This window comes from Triturus cristatus, chromosome 3_1 (genome assembly GCF_964204655.1).
Source record: "Triturus cristatus chromosome 3_1, aTriCri1.1, whole genome shotgun sequence".
NCBI classification, from domain to species: Eukaryota; Metazoa; Chordata; class Amphibia; order Caudata; family Salamandridae; genus Triturus; species Triturus cristatus.
The window spans coordinates 849,730,527-849,749,924 of NC_140583.1; the positions used below are offsets into that span (position 1 = coordinate 849,730,527).

The 19,398-nt window shown below is 42.7% G+C and overlaps 1 protein-coding gene across 3 annotated transcripts in view; it reads right to left on the reverse strand.

Annotated features, from left to right (window-relative positions):
- The window catches only part of SCRN3 (secernin 3), a 146,554-nt gene that overhangs the window by 82,818 nt on the left and 44,338 nt on the right, over positions 1-19,398 (reverse strand). For all 3 annotated transcript variants that reach the window (XM_085645262.1, XM_085645263.1, XM_085645264.1), the window contains exons 3-4: positions 16,871-17,052; positions 15,417-15,616 (exon numbers count right to left, since the gene is read on the reverse strand). In XM_085645262.1, the coding sequence (XP_085501388.1) occupies positions 15,417-15,616; positions 16,871-17,052 (382 nt within the window). The remainder of the gene's footprint in view (positions 1-15,416; positions 15,617-16,870; positions 17,053-19,398) is intronic.

Genomic DNA, 19,398 nt, shown 5'->3' on the forward strand with positions numbered 1-19,398 from the left:
TGGACCAAATGTGAAAAAAGAATTGTATATGAATCTTGCATCTTCATGCACCAAGAAATCAAAGGTCGCTGACTTCGGGTGGGGGGGGGGGAGTCATGTTTGCAAATGCATTATGATTTGAAAAGTACCTGCTGCTGCATTCCTGGTGTTCAGCAATTTTCAGGCAACAATAAAAATGTCAAGATAATTCCGATGATTAATGTTCTTCATTGAGAGAGATCGGAGGTTTGTCTAGTGGAAGTTTTGACTCATGATAAGATAGCCACAGTGGGTTAAAATGCCTGCTGCAAAGAATGTGTACCTTGCAGATCACAAAGTGCATATAATGTAAATAAGTCAGTGGGTTACTGCTTTTGTCTGAGAGATTGTTCTGTTACTTGCAATTTAGAAATTAAAATCCTAACATAGAACACTGAGCTATTAACTGTCATCAAAGAGCTGCATGAAATCCTAATGTTGGAAAATGGGTTGATTTGGATAGAAATCAAGCCCGATTATTAAAGAGAACCCCCAACCACGGTGTAACATTATTTTATTTCTGAATTTGTGCTTCTGCAGACCAAGCACTCTTAAACTATACTGTCTACAAGTATGGATGACATGTGACACCTACACCTTGTAGTCCTCGATCTTCTATAACGTTTTCTATACATTGATTTACACACCTATGATTGTCTTTGGGTAGTGTTTGTGACGTAAAGTGCTCTGACACCCTACACCGGTAGGAGTGGCGCTATATAACCAATTAAATGCATCTGAGAGAGTGGTTATGGAGACTTGCAGGGCACTATTAAAGGGTGGTAGTGAGGGAATCTATGACGAAGCTGGGTTGTTGAATACCAAAGCTGTCTACTTGATTTCAGCTCATGGCTTTTTCATCCACCAACATATTCTTCAGTCACATCATCCCACTCTTGCAGGTTCTTTCTCATCTTTGCTTTCTCCCTTTTCATTGTTTTTCATATTTCCCTTCCTCCTTCTGTCCACAGCCCTTGATGCCTTTCTTTCTCTTGTTATGTTTTACAGTATGATGGTTTAAAAAATGTACCGGTCTCTAAAAAAAGAATGCAGTTGGGCCCCACCTGCAGCCACCAGCTTAAATTAAGCATCCTTAGCTTACAACCCACAAAGAAAACGCCAGAGTGGCTAGTCTGACCCTTTCTGCATTTTATCTCCTGCCTAAAAAGTAGATACACCATTTCCTCTCCTTTCTGCAAGACACAAGGCCCCTAGCCTTCTCCCTTCCCCATGGCGTAGTACAGAAACATTATGATATGGCCAAACATAAGGGCCACAGGGCCAACTTCATCTCAGAGTCCCTGCCCCAGTTCTACCCAAAACAGTCTCCCAAGGTAACTGTTCTTACTCTGCACAACTGACTCTGGCGTTAATCCAAGCCCATTTTAATATATCTTCTCCTATCCTTTTTAGTTCTGCTGGTGTACTTACATTATTATTTCCATCAGAGTGAATATTGCTTCAGAGCATCACTAGCTACCTACCAGTCTCGTGTCTGTAATTGTCAGAGGGTTCCACTACTAAAGAATGCTTGCCAACTGCACTGTGTACAGCTTCTGCTGTTTCTCATTTATGCATCACCCCACATATCCTCCCCGGTATGCAACAATGTAGAGCCTTCAAAGGCAGGACTTGTTGCTGGAACCCCGTGCCATCATATTCACATTGACGGTGTTTGTAAAGTGCACTCATAGTTGAAAGGCAACGGAGTGCTGTACATGGCCAAATGCAGATATCCAACCAAAAAGTGAATCTGGGTGGGAGATCCAGGGTTCTGCAATTGGAGGTAGACTCTTTACTGTCTTGTGATGTAGTGTTTTTTAAAGACATCCATCTTCAGCTCTTTCCTAACTTGGAGCATCCTTGGGGTGGTCCTGATGGATACAGGGATGTAATTACAGATCCTGAGTGTGTGGATGGCGAAGGTCTGTTTACTTGATGTTTTGTAGGTTCTTTCACATCTTTTTCCCCCTGAATGAAGGTGTCTGAATATGTCCCTGACTAGCCTGTTTATAATATGTGACCTGCATGACTGGGGTCAATACTGAAGATGAGGCCTCACCAGTGATGTGTACAGAACTTCCCAACTGTTTGCTGAGTTTGCACCCCAATATGCAATCCAGAAGTATTCATACTGGCCCCACGTCATTGACAAGTGAATTCCACAGATTGCAGTCTTTGAGAGCCATCATCCCTCTGTCATCCTGGACCCATATTCAGGCCTATGCTCCTAGATGCCAATTGGCCACATGTCAAATGTAGGCCCTTCTGGATTTTTGGCCCACTGTACTTTGCATGCATGGGGACAGATGTACGATGGCTTTTGATGGTCGCAAAGGGGATTTCGGCCCCTTTGCGACCGCAAAATATGTGAGCCCACTTTACAAACCCTATTTTGCGAGTCGCTAAGTAATGAGCGACTCGCAAAATCGGGTTAGCGACTCGCTATTAGGAAGGGGTATGCCAGGGCAATTGCGTTCACAAAACAATCGCAGTTTACCACCCTTCTCAGAAGGGTGGTAAGACACTCGCAAACAGGATGGGGTCCTCAGGGGACTCCTTCCCGTTTGGAAATGCATGCGCAAATATTTTTTAAGAGCAGGCAGTTGTCCCTGGGACCATTGCCTGCCCTTAAAAATGAAACTGAAAAGTTTCATTTTTATTTTTTAAATGCATCCTGTTTTACTTTAAGGAAAACGGGTTGCATTTAAAATAAACTGCTTTATTGACAAAGCAGTCCCAGGCATGGTGGGCTGCTGACCCCACCAGGCCACCATCCCTGGGAGTACCAGCCATTCCCAATGGGGGTCGCACATTGCGACAGCCTCATTAATATTCATGAGGCATGCAATTTGCAACCCCATTGGGAATCGCACACAGTGTCTGAGACACTGTTGTGAAGTTTAAAAGATTCCCTTTGTACTACCTAAAATTGATACCAAGGGCACTCCTAGGGTGTCCTGTCCAAGGGAAATGTCACCTATGGAAATGTCTACCAAGACCAGATAGGTTGACCAATGGGGTGATGAACACCCAAAGTACAAAAATAAGTGCAGGGAGTGGAAAAAATGGTTTCACAAATCATCACATGAATGCTCCAATACACAGCAATAAGAATAACATACATAAAATCAATTGAATAAATCAATACACATTTTATTAAAACAGTTTTTTTTTAAACTAATCGCAAAATTACACAATAAAAATAATTACATAGATCTGTAAAACAAAATACACATAGTAAAGAGCAATCTATCTAACAAATCAAATGGAAGGAAAAATTATACAATAAAGCACCACAATCATGCTTTAACAGTGTTGGTTTGTGTTCCCTATGGACCAATTACCACCGGGCTCACTCTGCCCAAGTACTTGGCAATCTTGATCCCAGGCCAAATACAACTCAAGTTCTGAGCGTCGACGCGTTTCAGTGTGAAAATTTATTGAGTTTAAAAACTGGTAGGCTGTATAGCTCTACATATCCGGGGTTCCAACACGCCAATTAAAACATCGCGGGCAAATTGGCGTGTAGGAACCCCGGATATGTAGAGCTATACAGCCTACCAGTTTTTAAACAGAAGAGATTAGTTTCTGGGGTATTGGCGAGCGAGTGGATACAGACCATCAACTATCATCTCCCTGTACCACCGTCTAGGAACAAATCTGTTGTTGATAGATTGAAAATTAACAGCGTTTCGGCCTCAGCCAATAAACACACCGGTTATATTAAACCATAGTAGAACGATGTGTGGGGAATTTGACTAAAATATGCCCACATCGATCCTTTTATCATTTGTGGATTAGCCGTACTACCAGGGATAGACTGCGAGTTTTCCACTAACTGTTACGGAATACGAGCAATTTACCAATCGCACATATTGAGGAATCGGTATATGTACGTTTGACTGAAGGAAGGATTATTATTACCTGTCCTGAAGAAGGTGGCTCTATAAATTTTCCCACCGAAACGCGTCGACGCTCAGAACTTGAGTTGTATTTGGCCTGGGATCAAGATTGCCAAGTGCTTGGGCAGAGTGAGCCCGGTGGTAATCGGTCCATAGGGAACACAAACCAACAATGTTAAAGCACGATTGTGGTGCTTTATTGTATAATTTTTCCTTCCATTTGATTTGTTAGATAGATTGCTCTTTACTATGTGTATTTTGTTTTACAGATCTATGTAATTATTTTTATTGTGTATATTTGCGATTCGTTTTTTTTAAAAACTGTTTTAATAAAATGTGTATTGATTTATTCAATTGATTTTATGTATGTTATTCTTATTGCTGTGTATTGGATCATTCATGTGATAATTTGTGAAACATTTTTTTCCACTCCCTGCACTTATTTTTGTACTTTGGGTGTTCATCACCCCATTGGTCAACATATCTGGTCTTGGTAGACATTTCCATAGGTGACATAAATGACACCCTAGGAGTGCCCTTGGTATCAATGTTAGGTAGTACAAAGGGAATCTTTTAAACTTCACAGTATATTATGGTGCTCTGTCCCTTTGGACTCTGTTGAGCCCCTCTCCTTGTTTTCACAAGGTTTACAGTTGAGACACTGTTGTACATTGAATTTTGTGAGTCGCAGATTGCGACTGGCAATTTGCGAGTCGCAAAATTCAATGGTCATACATCTGGACCATGGATTTCAAAGTCCATGCCTATAGTAGAAAACGTAAAACTACAAGTACCAAAATGCAACGGGCTGCTGGCTAAAGACACAATTGATGGACGGAATGCAGAAAAATATCAAAACAGTCACCCCCAGTCAAGAGATCTGGGTTAAACCCATCATTCTTTTGCTCACCATGCCACCCCAGTTTAGACCTGGCCATGTGCAAATCTGGGAACAGTCCAGCGCGAACTGCCAAACAGGGTCCACCCTGGACTGGAACCAAGCATCCTAGGACCGGTTTCGGGGTTTCACCCCTCATCAGTCAGCATAGCCTGAATCCAGTGGCACAGTGAGCCCGGGACCCATGTCTGGCATAGCCTTTGCACTTAGGGCGAGAAAGCAAAAGACATACATTTGATGGGCTGAATGCAGAACAATTCAAAACATTCACCCCCAGTCAAGCGATCGGGGTTGAACCCATCATTTTTTGGCTCACCATGCCACCCCAGTTTAGACCAGGCCATATGCAAATCAGTCTTGACCCTGTGCCTCATGATAACAGTCCGGCCTGAACTGACAAACCAGGTCCTCCCTGGACCGGAAACAAGCATCCTAGGACCAGTTTTGGGGTTTCACCCCTCAGCCAGGATAGTTTGAATCCAGTGGCACCTTGAGCTGTGTGATAAGGGGTGAAACCCTGAAACCGGCCGTAGGATGCATGTTTCCAGTCCAGGGAGGACCTGACCTGGCAGTTCGGGCTGGACTGTTCCCATTGGGCTCAGGGTCAAGATCGATTTGCATATGGCTGGGTTCAAACTGGAATGGCATGGGAAGCAAAACAATGATGGATTTAGGCCATGATCTGTGTACTGGGGTGAATGTATGACATTGTTCTGCATTCTGTCCATCAATTGTTGTTTTTGCGTTAGTCATCCCGAGTGGGACGGGTATGCCCAGACGTTGGTCCCGTGCTCTTCATGCCACTGTACTCAAGTTATCCTGGATGATGAGGGGTGAAACCCCAAAACTGGTCCTAGGATGCTTGTTTTCAGTCCAGGGAAGACCTGGCCTGCCAGTTCGGGCTGGACTGTTCCCATTGGGCGCAGGGCCAAGACTGATTTGCATATGGCTGGGTTCAAACTTGAAAGGCATGGGGAGCAAAAAACTATGGATTTAGGCCCAGATCTGTGTACTGGAGTGAATGTATGACATTGTTCTGCATTCTGTTCATCAATTGTTGTTTTTGCTGGCTAAAGAGCTACGACTGGCTGATAATCGCATCTATGATTCTTGTCCACTTGGAGCTTTAAAATTTAAAGCCACGCTGCTGAAAATCTCATTTGTACAGTCTCAAAGCAAAGTTTTTCCTTGAAAGCCCACTTCAGTGTCCCTAATTCAAGAAGACCCATAGCTGTCACAGACAAACACAAAGATACAGCACAGAGGGCATGTGGTGCTAAAGTACCTGGCACACGCTTTCTCTAGAAGATGCCCTAGCAGGCCTGGGACTTCTAAAGGTGGATGGGGTGCCAACCGGTGCAGTGGGGTCATAAGGGCTACCCAACACTGAGTAAATCGCTTGCACATTTTGTTAATCACAAACACAAGCACAACAGGCCTAAGTGGGAAAATTAAGTTTTACATTGGGAACATTGTCAGGCCATTAATGGTACAGACTTGATAATGGGGCCACTTGGTTTACACTTGGCGTGCCTGCAAAAAGGGCCCTCATATTTCTATCCGGATTCATAGTGGCACTGCCTGAGTAAGCGGGGCTTACCTTTATTACCAGAGGACTCCATAATATCATCAGAGACACAGTGGTCAAGTCATGGGCATTCCCTTATCCCGACATTGCTCTCAGGTGTATCAGTCCACTTGGTTAAGCGGATGTAATGCAAGACTCCATATCGCAGAATGCATTATTGTGCTTACGGAAAGTCAGGGACTGCAAAAAAGAGTTTTTCCTGATACGGTGTCATCTAGTACCTTTACTAGGCAGCATTAGTGAAGTGGGAAGGCACAGGGAAAGTGCCATATGGTGTCCGTGATTCCTAATTTCAGGCACCAGCTCCCACCTCCCATCTGAGCCAACTGTGAACTGCAACTGCTGTGATTAACCCCACAGTCAGGCTCAGATAATACGTCAATTCGTGAGGCTTCAACATTCAAAACACAATAAACATGAAGCAGTGACAGAAGTTGGGGAAAAAAGTAGGATAACTGTGGGCAGAGAATCAGAGGGGAGAATAACCGGAGATTTGGGTCTGTGGGTGGAGTCAGAGGCGTGGTCAGAAAAAGCAAAACTTCCCTATTTTTAGTATTTGTTTGGCATTTCACTGACCAGTTACAGCAAATTACGTTATTTAATTCAACCAATAGATACACATGTTTAAGGTTTAATACGAGTTATTGACATTAAAATAGATTCACAAAGTGGGATATGCTTCCTATCACAGAATACACCAAATGCGTTTAAAAGTGGAAAAACAAGCCATTTGTCTCAGAGACATGCAGTTTCTGTCATCAGCACTTCTCCTCCCTTTTTCCACAAGAGCAGCTCAAACATGAATGGTAAAATATCCTACCTTGCAAATATTTTCCACTAAAATATGGCTGTACCATATTTGCCACATAATACATCTGCTGCATAATATAACGATTTCAACAAAAAAATTGAAGCACAAACAGATCAAACATTACTAAAGGAAATGTGACTTATGTTGCTACGAAGTTGAGGGCCCTTTGCAGAAGTTGACTGGTCACCTTTCTCACTGCTGCATTTGTATATTACACAGGTACTAATTAGGCAAAATCTTTGCAGAGGCTATTATTATGTATAAAATGTACCACATTACGCTGAAGCCTTTTTATTGCTGTATATTTTAGTCAACACTGCAACATAATTTTGTCCTCCATTGCTGCATAATTTCAGCGGCCCGAAAGCAGGCAACACATGTTAAAAGTGCTTTGCATGAAGCAGAGAGACCATGAAGTTTGCAAACTTAGTGTGGTGTACATGCAAATCCTGCATTGCCGATCCCTGGTGAGTTGCACTACTACTGCTGCTGAAAAAGGCCAATGGAGGTTGAGGTGGACAGGGCCTCAAGGGCTTCTGACAGAGTCACTGTCGCTCTAGGGTGTGCTGCTTCGATGCCTGCCCGCAAGATTGGAGGTGAACTTCAGTATGGATTGTGGTGGACAGGCCTTCGAGGTTAACCTACACTTGCCCCCACTAGGGTCCACCTGCTGGTACTAAGACACCAGGGCATCTAATGTTTATGTGGGCATACTAAGGTGTAGCATGGGAATGTGTCCCTCAGGAGAGTGTTCTGGTGGACTGGTCATGATTGCCGAATCTGGTTCTCAAGTTCCAAATTCGGCAGCTCTGGCCAGAGTGCCACATCCTCTCCCCACTGAACACCATACTGCCCCACTGAGAGAAACGCTCACTGCCTTCAGCTACAACTCAATTGTGCCACAACTCAATTCAAATTATGCACTAGACAAGAGTAATATCCTGCCTGGGAAAAAAAGTAATAACATCCTGGAAAAAGCAAACACTCATAGGGAATGCAAGGATAAGTAAAGCATGTGAAACGTAAGCAGAAACAACATGGTTACCTTTATGCTTTTACGCTCATTATTCAGAAATCAGTGAGTGATTTTCCCTGAAAAGTTCACAACATGACTACAGGGCCTGGAAGGACCCGTTTCAATGTCCATTGCTTATATCCTTACAAAACGTAAGGAGTTTGGTTTTGAAAGACCACATCCCTGAACACAGTGCCGGAGTACACATTTTATAAGCTAAAATATTTAAAACAGTTGAAAAGGATGACATCGACAGTTTTCCACTCCACCCATCAACCAGGTTTTGCAGTGACTCCAGGAATTGTGCGCTTCCCCACCCTGGGAAAACAATCGTATTCACAGAAAGAAGATAAAAAGTAGCGCTTCACTGGCAAACTGTAAAGTGGCGCTTAAAGTGTGTGGGTGTGAATAACACCAATCGGGCCTGTCTGCGACCACTCTGTATGGCTTTATTTAGGTATTTATTTTTTGTATTTTGATACTTTTTTTATCTCGGTCCCAAGGTTGCACTCAGGAGAAGAAAAAGGTCAGAAAATAACGACATTTCCACCCAAAGTGTTGAGTTCTTTTTTGGATCCATTTCACAGTGGAACAAATAAATGAAAGGAGAGGCAAGAGAGGGTAAGAGCTGAAAGACAGAAAAGAAAGGGAGGAATAAATAGAGAGATAAGGAAGGAGGGCAGCTGCCAGTGGCAGAGCAGAAGTGGACACTGTCCTTGCCTTTTCTGGGCAGGAAGGAAAAGAGACAAGAGTCTTTTTCACTCTGCCCATCCCAGAGCGGCCGAACCTTATCTACAGGCATTATCCATTTCTGTGTAGGGGTGCGGCATAACAAAGGGCAGATGGTATGTGGCCTCTGTGACTGGAGGTAGGTCACAGGTCAAGTGGAGGGCCATTATAGATAGCGCTTTCACACGCTAATGGGCCTGCGAATCACAGAAGGGAGGGGGGAAATTATTTTGCACCCTCTACTCCCCGCCCCTTGTTCCTCGTGTCTCCCCCACTGCAAAATCTTGGGGAATATATCCCCACGTCCCCCACACTTCCTACACCCATGGAAAATAAGAATTACAAGGAAGCCAACCAATGGCAAGTAATAGGTGGGCGAAAATCCCCTTGCTAGAGTCTCACTATTGTACAGGTCATCAGTAGTATATTCACTTTGTCGAGACTTAAGAACACATATATTCCTCGCCTCTGTGAAATTTTATATTCTTCTCAGATGCTGAAATCAAAATGAAGAGGTATCTTAGGCACTTCGGCTGGAACCTTGAAAGTCTGGCAGGAGTTCTTCCCAAGGCTCAATATTCTTCAATGAATTCTGAGAACTTTTCAAACAGCATTATATCTCCATCTTGTGTTAGTTTGAGGAAAGTACACCGCCAGTTTTAATCATTCAAGGTATGACCGGAAAAATATTTGTGAAGGCAGAGAAAATGTTGCAGGTGCTCTAAACTCACAATGGGCATATTCACTACTTAATACAGAAGTGATCCACTCCCATTAATCAAATGCAAAAGAGGGACGGCCACTAAAATGCCAAACGCTTCCAGCCAATAAAAGAGCAACATGAAAACCACTCATAGGCACGTGAACAGTTGAACTGACCGAGGATACCCGTGCTAGCTTCCTGCAATTTAAAGTCTTCTGCACAAGCAGAATCCAATCTTTTTAAGGCGAACATGGAGACCACAAATAGGTTAACCGTTCTAGGTGGCTTTAATTTTTTTGCGGCGAGTGCGCTGCCTCTTCACCTCGGGATTTATTGCACCAACTACAAGATCTAAGCCATGTTCTAGAAGTGACGTCACCTCCTCATCAGGCTGGTCATACTCGTGCCCTTCGCTTCTCGCCCCACTATTATAACGCAGTGGTAGTTCAGATTTTATACTACGTTCAATGAAGAACTAAACTGCTACCAGCAGCACAGGCAAAGGAATGGATGGAGTATGTTGTTACTGGAGATACATTTCGACTATAAGTGGAGGTGATTAGAGCTGGATAGATAGGTGTTTGCTATAAAAAGACTAGTGGAGGCAAGGCACAAGGAACCAGCCTAGCAGAGAACTGGTTTGGCAAGGTAACACAGGAGAGGCATGGACAGATATGCAAAACGTACAATGCATAACAAAGACGAGGCATTTTAGGTTGTATGCTTGCATCAAGATTATAACAGATTGGTCTCCAGTCTCGACCTGCACGAGTGATTGGGTTTTGCCTGGCAAAGTTGTTCCAGAGCTCTGCAGTCGCCCCTGGGTTTTAATTTTTTTTTTTGCAGTTTTATATAGCACAAACTTGGACCAGGGGCAATGGAGCACTTTACATGAGCACCAAATAACATTACATGGGGTCAGATTCTATTTTTTTCTTTTTTGGGGGTACGGGCAGAGTACTTGATTTGGTCAGAATCACAGGATGTTGAGCTGACGCCAGGACTCAAACCTCATTATCCAGTTCCAAAGCAGGTAACTCTGGCGGTTAGTCCAAAGGAAAGTATTTCTCTCTCCTACTCCTATCGAATGGATACTTTTAAAGTATGATCCTACTGGTTCATTTTTCAGGCCATAAATTAGTTTTCCTGCCGCGTTATGCACCTGTGCAAGGATTCTAATTTTGATGCAAAAGTTTTATTATAGCCTGAGTATTACATTACTTGCACAATTACTACAGGAAAGGTTTTTCGAACAAAGCCAAAACCATATTTCTCTCTGGTGATTTGGCAAACTTGAGCATGGTGTTCTCAGAGGCGTGGCTACTATTAGAGCAGCCGGTGCAATGCACCGGGGCCCAGAGATGTACCAGCTAATGTTATTTCTGAGGCTGTGTCTTCCGATTTTTTTTTTAAAGACTTCAAGGGGCATGGCAGTGCTTATTGTATACACAAAAGGAGCTGGCAGTCAGTGCACTGGGTACCGGTTGTTGGCTTATATGTCACTCTTCTGTGCTGCTTCCTAATTGGTTAGCACACACCATTCCCTTTCTGTGGAGCATGGACCAAACAGAAATTGACTTTACTTAATTAGTGCCAGTCCACTGCTCCATACTGTCATTCGGGGCTATTTTTTCCCGCCATTACATTGGATTAATGACCTTGGCTAGAAAATGCTGACCAAACTGAAAAGGAGTAATCTGGTTTTAATAAATAATACGTTAGTACTCTGTAGCCCGCCTCTCTATATTTGTTGCATTTTGGCGCTGTGGACAGTCCAAATTGTGCAGTAGGATGATGTTGTGCACCTCTGGACTGTCTCTATTGGAAGTTATCACGCAGCTGTACGTCACTCTACTGTACACCACTCCACACAACACCACTCTCCTCCACTTGACTCTACGCTAGTCTACTCCACTCTATGCCAGTCCACTCAATGGCACTCCACGGCACTCCAACCTACACCACTCCACACAATGCAAGTATATGGCACCCTACGACACTCCAATCTATGCCACTCTAAGCACTGCACTTTACTCTACGCCACACCAATCTACTCCAAGCCACTCTATTCTATGCCACTTCACTCTATGCCACGCCACTCCGCACAATGCAACTCAAAAACACTCCACTGTACTTTACACCATCCTACCAAGTGCACTCTACACCATTCCACTCTACACCATTCTAATGTACGCTACGCCACTCCACTCTTAGATGCCACTATACTCCGTGCAAGTCTAATCCACCCTACTCTACATCATTCTGCACCACCCCACTCTTTACCAATCTAATGTATGCCAGTCTACTCTACGCCACTCTGCTCTACACCACTCCACTTTATACCATGCCACACCACACAAGGCTCCTCTACGGCATTCTATGCCACTCAACTCTACATCACTCAACAGCACTCTTCTCTATGCCACTCTACTCCACTCTGCTCTAAGCCACTCAACTCTACACCACTCTACTCTATGCCACTCTGCTCAATAGCACTACTCTCTACACCATGCCACTCCACACAATGCCCCTCTACGGCACTGTATGCCACTCCACTCAACGTCATGCTGCAGCACTCCACTCTATGCTACTCTAAACCAATCCGCTCTATGCCAAGCCACTTCAGTCTATGTCACTTCACTTTACGCCATTTCTGTCTATGGCACTCTACTCTATCCTGCTCCACTCCACGATATTATACTATACTCCACTCCCTATGCCACTTTCCTCTATATCAAACTACCAGCTATTAGCCATACTGACAACGTGGCTAAAAGACATTGGCAAAGCCAACAGCCAGTGTTTGTTAGTAATTGCAACAGCACTCTGCAATTCCATGCTGCAAGTGGTTCTGTATGATTATTTTGGTGCATTTAATTACTTCGCATTTAATCTCTGGAGATTAATACAGACCTGTCAACTCACACAGTGCTGTCTTTGGAGGCTATAAGCAGTCCATGTCCAATAAGAGGTGTGAAAACACCCCAATACTTCGCAGCAGCCGGAGCAACCTTATGTATCTGTTTTGTTTTTCTCAGAGTGCGAAGGAGGTCGATGAGGGTACGGACGGTGGCAGAAGGGCAGTTTCGGTATGAAGCACCGCCCCTCCAGGCCATGCCCTCTTCACACTGGCGCATTTTATTTTCAATTTGGCAGGTCTGTTAATATCGAAGTAATTGCGAGATGCATGTATTAATTCTCTTACTTTTTATTTTGGATGTAAATTTCCGTTTTCATTCAATATACATTTTGCTTCCAATTCCTGTAGATGGCAGTGCTGCTTCATCTACAGATTTGTGCTTTTTCTTAGCTCTTTACTTGTTTCATCAAAATATTTAGGGGGTAAATCCATGTACTAATAAGTATGTGTTTCAGTTTGTATTTAATGTGGTAAACCCCTGTACTCATTTTTTTAATTTTTACCTTTTTAATCCACTCTCCATTTTTTATTTATAATTTTCATAATTTACCTCCCACAGGAACTTTGGCGCACAACTACAGCACGAATGGCATAACGGTAGAATTTTATGTTTTCATTTGTTTGGTGTAATCTTTTCAGTAGTTTTTTTTGAGGTACTAGTGTTTAAAATATAACTAACTGAGCAGGCTTTAAAGGGGTAACACTTGTAGATCCTGGTCGTATGGAATGTGCACATTTTGCAAAGGTTCAGGACCATTTTCTTTCTTTTTTTTTTTTTTTTTTTTTTTAAAGAGAGATCCGATTGGACGAAGAAACCTATTCGGAAACCTGAGTCATCAGGGAACCAGAGCTTGGTTTCAAATCTACAGTATGGCAGAAAGCCTGCATTTGAGCAGTGAAAGTGAGCCAGTCTGTGCAGGTCAACCTCTCAATCATGCACAAAACGTTCTTGATTCTAGAGAGAAAGCATTCTTTTAATCTTATATTATCGATCAAATATGGATACTGATTTCTTCAATTCCATATTGATACGGTATTACTCTTTCCTGAACTTTCAAAATTCAGTCTGGACAAAGCAGCATTTTATTTTTTATTTATTTATTTTAAAAAAGAGGACCTATAATGATTACAGTAGTTCTGAAAACATCTTGCTTTCTACCACAGCTCACTAGTCTACATTCAACCCATTATTCAACAGACTACTTGGTACAGCAGGAAAAACACCAGCTGTAAATTGAAAGGATACTCTGGTTTGAAAAATCACAGCAACACAATGATGCTGCCTTTCGAAACATCAAGATTTAGGCAAACAAAAACAATATTTTCCTCGATTCCGAATGAGTGAAAAAAAAAAAATCAATTGGGAATTACTAAGCACAAATGCTAGCCTTAGGGGTGTCCATCTGCTGGAGATGGGACTGCACACAGGAGGCACTGTGCTTAATGTGAAGAAAAAACACGTTTCTAGACCTTTCCAAAAAGTCTGGTGATTTATGGTGGCACTTAGAAACAGAGGATACATATAACAAATGTGAGATGGGAAAAGGATGCTAGAGGAATTATAGGAATTGAAAGCAGAGGATTTGTGAAAGCTACTTGAAAAAACTCAACGACCATGTAGGAAGACAGTTCAATGAGCAGTCAATGAATTTCGACAAAAAGAGAGGTAACGTGAGGACAATGAGTGCGGCCTAGAACAAGTCTGGCTCCAGCATTCTGGAAAGTCAGCATCTGGGAAATGAGGTGTTCAGCATGCCAAGAATGACAGAGCCGTCATGATCAAGGCAGAGTGATCCAACTGGTTGGATTACTGTCTTTCTGCATTGGACTGGAAATAGGGGACCAATTGTAAAAAAGTGTTTTGAGAATTGAAGAGCAGGTGGAAGGAAGATTGTTCACTTAGGGCTGAGAATATACAGTTTTGTGCAAACAAGCATTACAAACCTAATTTATTCAGAATGTGCACGCTGGGGGGGGGGGGGGGGGGGGGGGGGGAGGAGAGGTCTTCCAGGATAAGAGGCTACAAGAATCCAGACCAGGAGATGAAAAATGCCAAAGACAAAGATCTCTGCTTTATGTGTGCTCCATTTTAGTGTGATTGCACTCAACCAGTTGGTAATGGAGACACATCATTCTGGAAAAGTAGACTCTTTGTTCAGCCTAATAACCTTTTGTTGCGTTATCATAGCACAAGAAAAGCAGATGAGTTTAGCCATGGGGGAGGCGGGATGTAGATATTAAAGAGCAGTGTTGAGGCAAGAGCCTTTGAGGATGCTCTGAAAATAAAAGAGGGTGGTGGGGAAACCTGGGCATAGTCAATGTGAAAAGATGCTAAACTTGCAGGGGCACCATCGAGACTTGCAGGGGCACTCTCTTACAAACCAGTGAAATGGCAAGATAGGGAAGACAGTGTTGCATGCCATGAAAAAGTCCAACAGGACAAGGGTGGCAAAACCACGCTTATCACGTATATGCCCTTTAGTAATGTTACAGCACTACATCTCAGCACTTTGCAGATTCTAGTCTACTTATTGAGGACATAATTTAATGTAATGTTAGAAATACATTTGAAATGAATTTACATCTGCTCAAAGAAGCCAGAAACTGTAGATTGTTACAGGTTTGTAATTGATGACATCATTTGTTTTGGAAGTTGTACCGTATGTACACTTCAAAATATCAATCTTCACATAGTTAGGACAGTAAGAGAAGGACAAATAAATCTAACACGAGGTTTATGAAAAATGTAGTCATGTTGCAATATCTCAGAATATGTTTGTACTTCAGGTCATAAGCAAACGACCTGTGGAAGTTCAACTTGAAACTTACCCTCTACTTTCTCTGCTACCCAGTATTTTCCTGCTGTCTCCAGAATCCAAGCCTCCTTTCTGTCGGCAATGAGGAAACTGTTGTGATAAGTGAACGACCCCCGGTCTTCCATACAGTTTCCACCTTGGCCGTATTTGTCCAGCAAATCAACTATTACATCCAGAGCCTTTTCAGCCGTGTTTGCTCTTTCAAGTCCCAGCCTACAACAAAGAGCGATAGATCACCGTGTGTCAGGCCCTTCAATACGAAACAATTCCTACGACCCATATTTGCCAAATACCCTGCACACAGATCCCAATTTGTGCGCTCTGATAAACCCTGAGAAGCACTATGAATTACAGTTGTATAGTGAGACAAATCCTCACCAGACTGATTAGAAAAGGATGGCTACATAAAAACAAAAAAAGGGTAAATTAGGAGATAAGTTAAAATGCTCCTTTTTTTATACTTTTCAAACTAAAACCAAAGGCATTAAAGGCACCGAGTTGATATTGTCTTCTAAATAGGGCACATTTATTTGTGACTAGTCAGTTAAGGACCATGACACAACGTCTTTAGTTGAAAAGTAATATATTTAACCTCTCCAATTTTTATCAGACTTTCACAGCAGGGTTTCTGGTAAAATGTAGCATACTGCAAATGTCAAACAAAAAAAAATGATGAAAACAAAAATTGTGGCAAACAAGATTATTATGAAACTAACAAACCATGACATTTTATAACTTTTGTTTGTCATTTAAAACGAAATGCTATACTTTCAATGACCATGCGGAGAGCAGGAGGGACATGCCTGAAATGCACAATGGATCCGAAGAGAGGTCAACAGAAGGAGGAAAACAAAGATACTGCAGTGAGGTGAATGAGCCTTGGAGCAAGAGGAAGGTGGGGCAAGAAGTAAACAAGGTACAGTGGGTTTCTTCCTCGACCCTTTGAGGGTGTACAGAAATAAGAAGTGAGATGGCAAGGAAAATTAATGAACAAGAGTGAGCAACTGCATAGAAGTCAGAAATATTGTTCAGAGAGCGTCATGTACTGCTCAAGGGGAGCAAAGTATAATTCATATAGAACCCCAAAAGACCAGTCATCCAAATATCACAATCCCATCCAAATTAATGTTGTACGGTTGACAGATGGTCATTTTTGCAGCTTGTTAGGTGGGGAAGAGCTGTGAATTTATTCTGGAAAAACGAGACAAGAGAACTGAGTATTTCATTTAAGCTCTATGTGTACAGTGAACTATCCATCACATTCCACTACTCCAGTATGACAAAATGAAAAGACTACAAATAGTTGTCAGGAAACAAATAATAGCCTCCCAAGGGGTCTTGAGCATTACAAACATTTGAATGCACGTTTTGGCAGAGTCAGATTTCTAAAGCATGACAAAAGACATGAAGTAAAACGTCTATCAGTAAAGTTCAACACAATATACAAGTCAAAATAAAAAGGACAACCTGAGAAGGTCCATGCCTAGCAGAGCCTCTTCATCGCTGACCTCTTCCCGACCCCAAACTGCTTCATTCCCAATACAAACTCCATGCTCGTTAGCTCCCATTTCTGCACCCCACAACCAGGATGGTCGGCTTAGAATGACTGCGTAGGTGCTCTCCACTTGCTCAATTTCAATGTAGGTGCACTGAAAGAAAAAAAGCACAATTCTTCTCAAAATACCAGTTTCCACATGTTCTATTAAATGAAAAGCCTGGAGCAAATATTTAAAAAAATATTCAAAATGTCGATTTGTTTTATACAGTATATACACACTATTTTAATCACATTTAAAGTTAGGCTACTAATCTGTGTTTCCAGACCTAGAACCAAAGAAAAGATGCAAAAGGAATTTTTTAGGGAACACATTAATACATGATTTACACATGCTGCCTCAGTTGCCTTGGTGAAGGTCACTGCTCATTTTTATTAAAGCAACAAGAAACAACCCTGGAAGTCTTTAAATGGGCCAGGTATCTTTCTCCAGATGCAGTTTTTGTATGGATTCCAGATCCACGAGGTGCATGATGTAAGGATTTAATTTACAGTTTGCTTGAAATTAAAGCAATTGAACGCTGCATTAGCAGAGGTAAAATATGTCAAAACGTATCAAAACGTTCCTGGAACCTCCATTCACCTTTTTGATCAACAGCCACAGCACCACAGCATCCTCCCCCCAAAAAACATAAACCAGACTTGAAAAATAACAAACAAAAAGAACGAAATTACAAGGACAAACACTCCTTGAACACCTAAGAGCAGGAACTATTCCATATGGTTTGCAGGTTAAAAACGGACCCATTTTTATTTACAGAAGACCCAGGCACCAAAACGGATTTCATTTACATATCAAAAAACAAAGCAGAGATTGGATGATGCTACCTATTGAAACCGCATTAAGATTCAGTAGAAAAGAACTAGCAATAACAATGCCATTCAAGACAACCAAAATCTCTTTAAAAGGGTAAAAAAAAAAACAGATTAAAGATTTCAAGAGGCAACACAGAATCAAAAATGCAAAAAATTGGAAATACATCTAATTTCAAACTTGTAGTCTACCTGTATTTGAAATCTGAATTGGAAACCACCAGACAACAAAACTAGCAAAGCACTTCATACACCAAGAACGGCCTAAGAAAATATTTATCACCTTCTAAACAATACAGAAGAGAAGAATCCCAGCACCCTTTTTAGGTCTCGCCTGACCCAGCGCTTGCACTGGTCTGGCGAGACTTTAAGTAAGGGCTTCAAAAAATGCTACAGCCGGCCACAGCTTGCAGTGCATGCGCTTGAGCAGAGGCGCCATATGGCATGATTACTGCTGCGCGTGCACCACTCGTGCACATGCACTGCAAGCTGTGGCCGGTGGTAGCATTTCTCCCCCGCGATTAACTTCCTTGTTTTTCTCACCATAATGCGCATGATGCTCATGCAAGCTGAATGACAAAAGAGGCAACATCACGGCGCGCACTCCCTGCCACTCCCCTTTGTTGTCCATGTGGCTCCAGGGGAGCTGTGCCTCAGGCAAGCTGTACGCCCCTTGAAGTACACCTGTTTATTTTCTACATTATGTTTTTTTCTCGGATGACGTGCTTTCGTTTTGCTCAAGTCTGTGCCACCGCTCTTAGTTCAGGCCAGGTTTAGATCTTTTTGAGGACACTCTTAGCATTTGTCCAGCTCCTTGCAGAGCTCCTGCCATCCCCAGTGTGTCTCGCTTCTCCTCAGAGCAAGGGGGCGAAACTCCACGCCAAGGCAAGCCTTTGTTTATGGTTTTCAGTGCATGTTTCATAAGAAGTGAAATCACATGCAGGATCTGCGAGGGATACCCAGATCTTACCTCCAGATCTCCTGTAATCCTTGTTATCTGTAACCCCTCATGAAAGGCTTAGAAACGGTCTTCAGGCAGTATCAGTGCTGCATGAATACATTAACTATATTCAGGTTTCCCCCACTTAACAAACGGATGCATTTATATGCAAATCTCTAGGATTCTGTGACTTAGTTTAATTTTCTGATCAGCCTTTCTTACCTCACTTTCTCTTCTCACCCGTCAAGCCTCTGCCAGTCCCTCCTACGAGGTCCTCTCCCTGTCTCAGTTGGTACTGCCTGCTGTCTTTCCTGACTCTTTCAAACCCTCCCCCACCTGTTCCTCAACTGCCTACTCAATCCGCCTTTAGTCGCCACTCCCCCCACCAAACACCAGGGATCAGCTTGCTTTAGGACTGTATGTCACTGAGTGATATCTCACTACATCTCCTTGAATGTATTTGCTGTCTCCCTATCCTCTTTCTGCTCTCTATCACCCAGCCCTCTCACTCTCTCTTCTGCTGTCTCACCTAACCCTGCAGTTTTGCTGTCTCTCCGTATCTTTATTTCAGTCTCTCCCTTTTTCTCGTCTCCCTCTATTACCCCAATCCTAGGGATCATCTTGGGTGTCACTGCCACAGATGTCTTACTGCAGCTCCAGACATGTGCAGTGTGTCTCATGCACTCT